The 9666-nt window shown below is 61.8% G+C and overlaps 1 protein-coding gene and 1 long non-coding RNA gene across 3 annotated transcripts; both read right to left on the bottom strand.

Annotated features, from left to right (window-relative positions):
* Positions 1-231: 231 nt before the first annotated feature.
* Positions 232-3527, bottom strand: GMPPB (GDP-mannose pyrophosphorylase B; the record flags this gene model as incomplete). The annotated part of the gene is made up of 4 exons (XM_072131868.1): positions 3198-3527; positions 801-934; positions 648-728; positions 232-385 (listed from the first exon to the last, which is right to left on the bottom strand). Coding segments are annotated over exons 2-4 (364 nt in total), but the record flags the coding sequence as incomplete, so codon positions are not given.
* A 4257-nt stretch (positions 3528-7784) lies between these two features.
* Positions 7785-9231, bottom strand: LOC140108624 (uncharacterized). Of its 2 annotated transcripts, none has more exons than XR_011851160.1 (2): positions 9207-9231; positions 7785-8521 (listed from the first exon to the last, which is right to left on the bottom strand). It is a non-coding gene; the product is annotated as an uncharacterized lncRNA (long non-coding RNA). The 2 variants fall into 2 exon arrangements; XR_011851159.1 differs by lacking the exon at positions 9207-9231 and adding an exon at positions 8582-9198.
* Positions 9232-9666: the final 435 nt, after the last annotated feature.

The following is a 9666-nucleotide window of genomic DNA, read 5'->3' as shown; positions in this document are numbered from 1 at the left end:
ACAGGTGCCCTCCTCCTCCTCCCCCCGGGTCCTGCAGGCTATGCTCACAGGTGCCCTCCTCCTCCTCCCCCCGGGTCCTGCAGGCTATGCTCACAGGTGCCCTCCTCCTCCTCCCCCCGGGTCCTGCAGGCTATGCTCACAGGTGCCCTCCTCCTCCTCCCCCCGGGTCCTGCAGGCTATGCTCACAGGTGCCCTCCTCCTCCTCCCCCGGGTCCTGCAGGCTATGCTCACAGGTGCCCTCCTCCTCCTCCCCCCGGGTCTGCAGGCTATGCTCACAGGTGCCCTCCTCCTCCTCCCCCCGGGTCCTGCAGGCTATGCTCACAGGTCCCATCTCACCTGTCCCCAGCGGCTCCTTCTCGTGTGACATGGAGATGCGGATTCCCAGCTACAGGAAATAAACAGCGTGTGAGATGGCGGAGAGCGTGACACCTGGCACCACCCAACACCCGGCACCCCCCGGCACCGCCCGGCACCCCCCCAACACCGCCCGGCACCCCCCCAACATCTGGCACCGCCCGGCAACCCCCCCAACACCGCCCGGCAACCCCCCCAACACCGCCCGGCAACCCCCCCAACACCGCCCGGCAACCCCCCCAACACCACCCGGCAACCCCCCCAACACCACCCGGCACCCAACGAGGACTCACCCGCTTTTCCTGCTCCTTCATCTCCTTCTCCAACATGTCGGACATGTAGCTGACGGCCAGGATGACATGATTAACCCCTGCCTGTCCACAGGAAAAAACCCCTGCGGTTACACTGTAGAGCGGAGGTGGGTGCTCTGCACCAGCGCTACTTACCTTCACCAGCGCCTCCACCTGGTGCAGCAGGATCGGCTTATTACAGAAATCCACCAGGGGTTTGGGGACGCTGAGCGTGAGAGGCCGCAGCCGCGTCCCATAACCTCCAACCAGGATCAAGGCCTTCATCTTCCCTGTGGAGAAACAAGGGGTTAATGTGAGCGGCTGACGACCCCTGCCCCATCATCACCCGGGGTCACCGGATCCAGTGACATCATCAGGGCGCGGCCTCACATCCCCAAACCCGTCCGACCTGTTCCTCCATATCTGATGCAACTCCCAGCAGACACAGCACTGCTCACACCAGGGGGTAGTAGTCCCCGGGCTCCGCTGGGGGTTGTGGTCCCCGGGCACCGCTGGGGGTTGGGGTCCCCGGTCACGGCCGGTAGGGGCACTGCTGGGGGTTGTGGTCCCCGGGCACCGCTGGGGGTAGTAGTCCCCGGGCTCCGCTGGGGGTAGTAGTCCCCCGTCACCGCTGGAAGGGGCACCGCTGGGGGTAGTGGTCCCCGGGCACCGATGGGGGTAGTGGTCCCCGGGCACCGATGGGGGTAGTGGTCCCCGGGCACCGATGGGGGTAGTGGTCCCCGGGCACCGATGGGGGTAGTGGTCCCCGGGCACCGATGGGGGTAGTGGTCCCCGGGCACCGCTGGGGGTAGTGGTCCCCGGGCACCGCTGGGGGTAGTGGTCCCCGGGCACCGCTGGGGGTAGTGGTCCCCGGGCACCGCTGGGGGTAGTGGTCCCCGGGCACCGCTGGGGGTAGTGGTCCCCGGGCACCGCTGGGGGTAGTGGTCCCCGGGCACCGCTGGGGGTAGTGGTCCCCGGGCACCGCTGGGGGTAGTGGTCCCCGGGCACCGCTGGGGGTAGTGGTCCCCGGGCACCGCTGGGGGTAGTGGTCCCCGGGCACCGCTGGGGGTAGTGGTCCCCGGGCTCCGCTGGGGGTTGTGGTCCCCGGGCTCCGCTGGGGGTTGTGGTCCCCGGGCTCCGCTGGGGGTTGTGGTCCCCGGGCTCCGCTGGGGGTTGTGGTCCCGGGCTCCGCTGGGGGTTGTGGTCCCCGGGCTCCGCTGGGGGTTGTGGTCCCCGGGCTCCGCTGGGGGTTGTGGTCCCCGGGCTCCGCTGGGGGTTGTGGTCCCCGGGCTCCGCTGGGGGTTGTGGTCCCCGGGCTCCGCTGGGGGTTGTGGTCCCCGGGCTCCGCTGGGGGTTGTGGTCCCCGGGCACCGCTGGGGGTTGTGGTCCCCGGGCACCGCTGGGGGTTGTGGTCCCCGGGCACCGCTGGGGGTTGTGGTCCCCGGGCACCGCTGGGGGTTGTGGTCCCCGGGCACCGCTGGGGGTGGTGGTCCCCGGGCTCCGCTGGGGGTGGTGGTCCCCCGTCACCGCTGGAAGGGGCAATGCTGGGGGTTGTGGTCCCCGGGCTCCGCTGGGGGTAGTAGTCCCCGGGCTCCGCTGGGGGTAGTAGTCCCCCGTCACCGCTGGAAGGGGCAATGCTGGGGGTTGTGGTCCCCGGGCACCGCTGGGGGTAGTGGTCCCCGGGCACCGCTGGGGGTAGTGGTCCCCCGGGCACCGCTGGGGGTAGTGGTCCCCGGGCACCGCTGGGGGTAGTGGTCCCCGGGCACCGCTGGGGGTAGTGGTCCCCGGGCTCCGCTGGGGGTTGTGGTCCCCGGGCTCCGCTGGGGGTTGTGGTCCCCGGGCTCCGCTGGGGGTTGTGGTCCCCGGGCTCCGCTGGGGGTTGTGGTCCCCGGGCTCCGCTGGGGGTTGTGGTCCCCGGGCTCCGCTGGGGGTTGTGGTCCCCGGGCTCCGCTGGGGGTTGTGGTCCCCGGGCTCCGCTGGGGGTTGTGGTCCCCGGGCTCCGCTGGGGGTTGTGGTCCCCGGGCTCCGCTGGGGGTTGTGGTCCCCGGGCACCGCTGGGGGTTTGTGGTCCCCGGGCACCGCTGGGGGTTGTGGTCCCCGGGCACCGCTGGGGGTTGTGGTCCCCGGGCACCGCTGGGGTGGTGGTCCCCCGTCACCGCTGGAAGGGGCAATGCTGGGGGTTGTGGTCCCGGGCACCGCTGGGGGTGGTGGTCCCCCGTCACCGCTGGAAGGGGCAATGCTGGGGTTGTGGTCCCCGGGCACCGCTGGGGGTTGGGGTCCCCGGGCTCCGCTGGGGGTTGTGGTCCCCGGGCTCCGCTGGGGGTTGTGGTCCCCGGCTCCGCTGGGGGTTGTGGTCCCCGGGCTCGCTGGGGGTTGTGGTCCCCGGGCTCCGCTGGGGGTTGTGGTCCCTGGTCATGGCTGGAAGGGGCAATGCTGGGGGTTGTGGTCCCCGGGCTCCGCTGGGGGTTGTGGTCCCCGGGCTCCGCTGGGGGTTGTGGTCCCTGGTCACGGCCGGTAGAGGCACTGCTGGGGATTGTAGTCTCGGACACTCACCTGCCGCCCGGCTCTGAACTCTCCAGATTCTGTCACTTCTTCCACCTGAGAGACATTCAAACCGCTGACGTCACGGGTTACAGGTCAGGGGGCGGACAAGCCAACACATCCGGTTCCCGGTGTTGCTGCCCCCGGCCGCTCTCCGCCGTGAGCCTCCGGTTGCTGCTGCCGGTTCCCGCTCTCTACGCCCGGCGCATCTCAGTCACCGGGGAAACCGATTCAGCCAATCACTGCTACAGAGCTGAGGTTCATGTGAGCTGATATTCTATTGGATAAGCAGAGCCATGTGATTAAAACCACTCCCACAAGGAAGAGCAGCGCTCCAATCAGCGCGTGACGCACAGCTACATCGGCATTGGTCAGAAAATCATCCAATGGAACTTCCGGAATTCGCTGCCATGGAGACAATTCCAGCAACGCGGAAATGAAAGCAAAGGGCGTGGCAGCAAGCGTCAGGTCCAGTCACATGATTAACAGAAGCCAATCAGACCCGAGGGTCGTGGAGCACGATTAACCCTTTACTAACCGGCCCTTAACCCTTTCAGGTCTGGGCCCTTTTTTGGTTTTTCCTGGTCTCATTCCAGAAGTGATAACGTTATCTTCCATGTGACGGATCGTTATCTGCGGGACAAATGTACAATTCCATGCAATGTCCTGAAAAACGATCCAAGTGCGGGGAAAGCCGAGACAATAAGACGCGCAATGTCCGGTAATCGTAATGTCCGGTAATCATAATGTCCGGTGATAGTGACGCACAATATCCGGTAATAACAACGCGCAGTCATCGCAAGCCGCGATGTACGGTAATTTCATTCGGATGCGTCTCTTGGAATGCGTAAAATCGCAGCAATCGCATTCTCCCTCATAAAAACGGAGACCACAAATGCTTTGAAAAATGCAATGAAAACGCCGACCCAAAATACGCAACAAAGAAGACGCCGCGTTAGACTCTTTATCCTCAAACACATTTGAAAATCCAATATACAAAAACGCAAAGAAAACGCCGCGGCGTCACCAACCGGATCAGACCACGAAAATCAAATCTTTTATACAAAAACTATTTGCGAAATCCCGGGGCCGGTGACTCTCTGTACCTCAGACCTATACTTCCCCCTTCCCTCACTACCCATAATGCTGAGGGCACTGAGGCCAGGGCAGCTTCCCTCACTACCCATAATTCTGTGGGCACTGAGGGCAGAGCAGCTTCCCTCACTACCCATAATGCTGAGGGCGCTGAGACCAGAGCAGCTTCCCTCACTACCCATAATGCTGGGGGCACTGAGGCCAAAGCAGCTTCCCTCACTACCCATAATGCTGAGGGCAGCAGGGGCAGAGCAGCTTCTCTCACTACCCATAATGCTGAGGGCACTGAGGCCAGAGCAGCTTCCCTCACTACCCATAATGCTGAGGGCACTGAGGCCAGAGCAGCTTCCCTCACTACCCATAATGCTGAGGGCGCTGAGACCAGAGCAGCTTCCCCCACTACCCATAATGCTGAGGGCACTGAGGCCAGAGCAGCTTCCCTCACTACCCATAATGCTGAGGGCAGCAGGGGCAGATCAGCTTCCCTCACTACCCATAATGCTGAGGGCACAAAGGCCAGAGCAGCTTCCCTCACTACCCATAATGCTGAGGGCAGCAGGGGCAGAGCAGCTTCCCTCACTACCCATAATGCTGAGGGCACTAGGGGCAGAACAGCTTCTCTCACTACCCATAATGCTGAGGGCACTGAGGCCAGAGCAGCTTCCCTCACTACCCATAATGCTGAGGGCACTGAGGCCAAAGCAGCTTCCCTCACTACCCATAATGCTGAGGGCACAAAGGCCAGAGCAGCTTCCCTCACTACCCATAATGCAGAGGGCACTGAGGCCAGAGCAGCTTCCCTCACTACCCATAATGCTGAGGGCACTAGGGCCAGAGCAGCTTCCCTCACTACCCATAATGCAGAGGGTACTAGGGCCAGAGCAGCTTCCATTCACTACCCATAATGCTGAGGGCAGCAGGGGCAGAGCAGCTTCCCTCACTACCCATAATGCTGAGGGCACTGAGGCCAGAGCAGCTTCCCTCACTACCCATAATGCTGAGGGCAGCAGGGGCAGCTTCCCTCACTACCCATAATGCTGAGGGCACTGAGGCCAGAGCAGCTTCCCTCACTACCCATAATGCTGAGGGCACTGAGGCCAGAGCAGCTTCCCCCACTACCCATAATGCTGAGGGCACTGAGGCCAGAACAGCTTCCCTCACTACCCATAATGCTGAGGGCAGCAGGGGCAGATCAGCTTCCCTCACTACCCATAATGCTGAGGGCACAAAGGCCAGAGCAGCTTCCCTCACTACCCATAATGCTGAGGGCAGCAGGGCAGAGCAGCTTCCCTCACTACCCATAATGCTGAGGGCACTAGGGGCAGAACAGCTTCTCTCACTACCCATAATGCTGAGGGCACTGAGGCCAGAGCAGCTTCCCTCACTACCCATAATGCTGGGGGCACTGAGGCCAAAGCAGCTTCCCTCACTACCCATAATGCTGAGGGCAGCAGGGGCAGAGCAGCTTCTCTCACTACCCATAATGCTGAGGGCACTGAGGCCAGAGCAGCTTCCCTCACTACCCATAATGCTGAGGGCACTGAGGCCAGAGCAGCTTCCCTCACTACCCATAATGCTGAGGGCACTAGGGCCAGAGCAGCTTCCCTCACTACCCATAATGCAGAGGGTACTAGGGCCAGAGCAGCTTCCCTCACTACCTATAATGCTGAGGGCAGCAGGGGCAGAGCAGCTTCCCTCACTACCCATAATGCTGAGGGCACTGAGGCCAGAGCAGCTTCCCATACTACCCATAATGCTGAGGGCACTGAGCCAGAGCAGCTTCCCCTCACTACCCATAATGCTGAGGGCACTAGGGGCAGAGCAGCTTTCCTTACTACCCATAATGCTGAGGGCACTAGGGGCAGAGCAGCTTCTCTCACTACCCATAATGCTGAGGGCACTGAGGCCAGAGCAGCTTCCCTCACTACCCATAATGCTGAGGGTACTGAGGCCAGAGCAGCTTCCCTCATTACCCATAATGCTGAGGGCACTAGGGGCAGAGCAGCTTCCCTCACTACCCATAATGCTGAGGGCACTGAGGTCAGAACAGCTTCCCTCACTACCCATAATGCTGAGGGCACAAAGGCCAGAGCAGCTTCCTCACTACCCATAATGCTGAGGGCACTAGGGGCAGAGCAGCTTCTCTCACTAAGCATAATGCTGAGGGCACTGAGGCCAGAGCAGCTTCCCTCACTACCCATAATGCCGAGGGCAGCAGGGGCAGAGCAGCTTCCCTCACTACCCATAATGCTGAGGGCACTAGAGACAGAGCAGCTTCCCTCACTACCCATAATGCAGAGGGCACGGCGGCCAGAGCAGCTTCCCTCACTACCCATAATTCTGTGGGCACTGAGGCCAGAGCAGCTTCCCTCACTACCCATAATGCAGAGGGCACGGCGGCCAGAGCAGCTTCCCTCACTACCCATAATGCTGAGGGCACTAGAGGCAGAGCAGCTTCCCTCACTACCCATAATGCTGAGGGCACTGAGGCCAGAGCAGCTTCCCTCACTATCCATAATGCTGAGGGCACTGAGGCCAGAGCAGCTTCCCTCACTACCCATAATGCTGAAGGCAGTAGGGCCAGAGCAGCTTCCCTCACTACCCATAATGCTGAGGGCACTAGGGGCAGAGCAGCTTCTCTCACTAAGCATAATGCTGAGGGCACGGCGGCCAGAGCAGCTTCCCTCACTACCCATAATGCTGAGGGCACTGAGGCCAGAGCAGCTTCCCTCACTACCCATAATGCTGAGGGCAGCAGGGGCAGAGCAGCTTCCCTCGCTACCCATAATGCTGAGGGCACTGAGACCAGAGCAGCTTCCCTCACTACCCATAATGCTGAGGGCACTAGGGCAGAGCAGCTTCTCTCACTACCCATAATGCTGAGGGCACTGAGGCCAGAGCAGCTTCCCTCACTACCCATAATGCTGAGGGTACTGAGGCCAGAGCAGCTTCCCTCACTACCCATAATGCTGAGGGCACTAGGGGCAGAGCAGCTTCCCTCACTTCCCATAATGCTGAGGGCACTGAGGCCAGAACAGCTTCCTCACTACCCATAATGCTGAGGGCACTGAAGCCAGAGCAGCTTCCCTCACTACCCATAATGCATAGGGCACGGCGGCCAGAGCAGCTTCCCTCACTACCCATAATGCTGAGGGCACTGAGGCCAGAACAGCTTCCCCTCACTACCAATAATGCTGAAGGCAGTAGGGCCAGAGCAGCTTCCCTCACTACCCATAATGCTGAGGGCAGCAGGGGCAGAGCAGCTTCCCTCACTACCCATAATGCAGAGGGCACGGCGGCCAGAGCACTAAGGGCTTTCACGTGAATGTGCACAGGCTCCTGCTTGTTGCTTTGCAGCTCTGCTACACTCGCACACTCACAGCTCTGCTACACTCGCACACTCACAGCTCTGCTACACTCGCACACTCACAGCTCTGCTACACTCGCAGGGCGGAAGGGAATACAGTGACGCAGAAGGTTTTGTCAGATGAATTGGTCTCAGACTTTGGTGATTTAATATTTATTTATAAAACACGTGACGCGGTGACAATGTAGAGACATTCAGTGCGGTGACGCCGGGGGCTGGGATGTAACACCATGTGATAGATGGGGGGTTACTCTCCCCCAGGGCTTTATGGCTTGTGTGGGGTGAAGCTCGTCCCCGCCCATCCCCGGTCCCCGAAACGCGAGCTATGAGGGAAGACTGGGAAAGCCAAATGCTCCAGTCACATCTAAAGCTGCATCCACAATTCTGCTGTTATCTCCTGCTGCGCTGCAAGGCATCCTGGGAAACCATTCCCCTCTCATATTATGTACAACGGTGTCATAACTAGAACTCCCACAGATCTGAGGGGCACCGGAGGGGAACCCCAAATCCTTCACTCACCCCAAAATCCCGGAACAATTTTCCACAGGAAAACTGGTCCCAATGTGACGAGTCGTGTGCGGCGCCGCTAGTAGGACCGCGCTCACTTGTCCCGAATCTTACGTCTTCCTTAGGAAGAACATCCTGGAACCGACACAATCATAAACAGTGAGCACGCCTCGGGCGGCGTCACCTTACACACAATGACACGTCACCCTACACACATGGACAGGTCACCCCGGGGAGCTGTCGTCACCCTACACACATGGACACGTCACCCCGGGGAGCGTCGTCACCCTACACACATGGACACGTCACCTCGGGGAGCGGCGTCACCCTACAGACATGGACACGTCACCTCGGGGAGCGGCGTCACCTACACACAATGACACGTCACCCTACACACATGGACACGTCACCCCAGGAGCGGCGTCACCCTACACACATGGACACGTCACCCTACACACATGGACACGTCACCCCCGGGGAGCGTCGTCACCCTACACACATGGACACGTCACCCCCGGGGAGCGTCGTCACCCTACACACATGGACACGTCACCCGAGGAGCGTCGTCACCCTACACACAAGGACACGTCACCCCCGGGAGCGGCGTCACCCTACACACATGGACACGTCACCCCCGGGGAGCGGCGTCACCCTACACACATGGACACGTCACCCCCGGGGAGCGGCGTCACCCTACACAAATGGCACGTCACCCCGAGGAGCGTCGTCACCCTACACACAAGGACACGTCACCCCGGGGAGCGTCGTCACCCTACACACATGGACACGTCACCCCCGGGGAGCGGCGTCACCCTACACACATGGACACGTCACCCCGGGGAGCGGCCTCACCCTACACACAATGGACACGTCACCCCGAGGAGCGTCGTCACCCTACACACATGGACACGTCACCCCGGGGAGCGGCGTCACCCTACACACATGGACACGTCACCCCGGGGAGCGGCGTCACCCTACACACATGGACACGTCACCCCGCGGAGCGGCGTCACCCTACACACATGGACACGTCACCCGGGGAGCGTCGTCACCCTACACACAATGACACGTCACCCCGGGGAGCGGCGTCACCCTACACACATGGACAGGTCACCCCGGGGAGCGGCGTCACCCTACACACATGGACACGTCACCCCGGGGAGCGGCGTCACCCTACACACATGGACACGTCACCCCGAGGAGCGTCGTCACCCTACACACAATGACACGTCACCCCGGGGAGCGGCGGCACCCTACACACATGGACACGTCACCCGAGGAGCGGCGTCACCCTACACACATGGACACGTCACCCCGGGGAGCGGCGTCACCCTACACACATGGACACGTCACCCCGGGGAGCGGCGTCACCCTACACACATGGACACGTCACCCCGGGGAGCGGCGTCACCCTACACACAAGGACACGTCACCCCCGGGAAGCGGCGTCACCCTACACACATGGACACGTCACCCCGGGGAGCGGCCTCACCCTACACACATGGACACGTC

This window comes from Engystomops pustulosus, unplaced genomic scaffold, assembly GCF_040894005.1.
Source record: "Engystomops pustulosus unplaced genomic scaffold, aEngPut4.maternal MAT_SCAFFOLD_159, whole genome shotgun sequence".
In the NCBI taxonomy this organism is placed as follows: Eukaryota; Metazoa; Chordata; class Amphibia; order Anura; family Leptodactylidae; genus Engystomops; species Engystomops pustulosus.
This window is presented reverse-complemented; position numbering and strand designations above follow the sequence as displayed.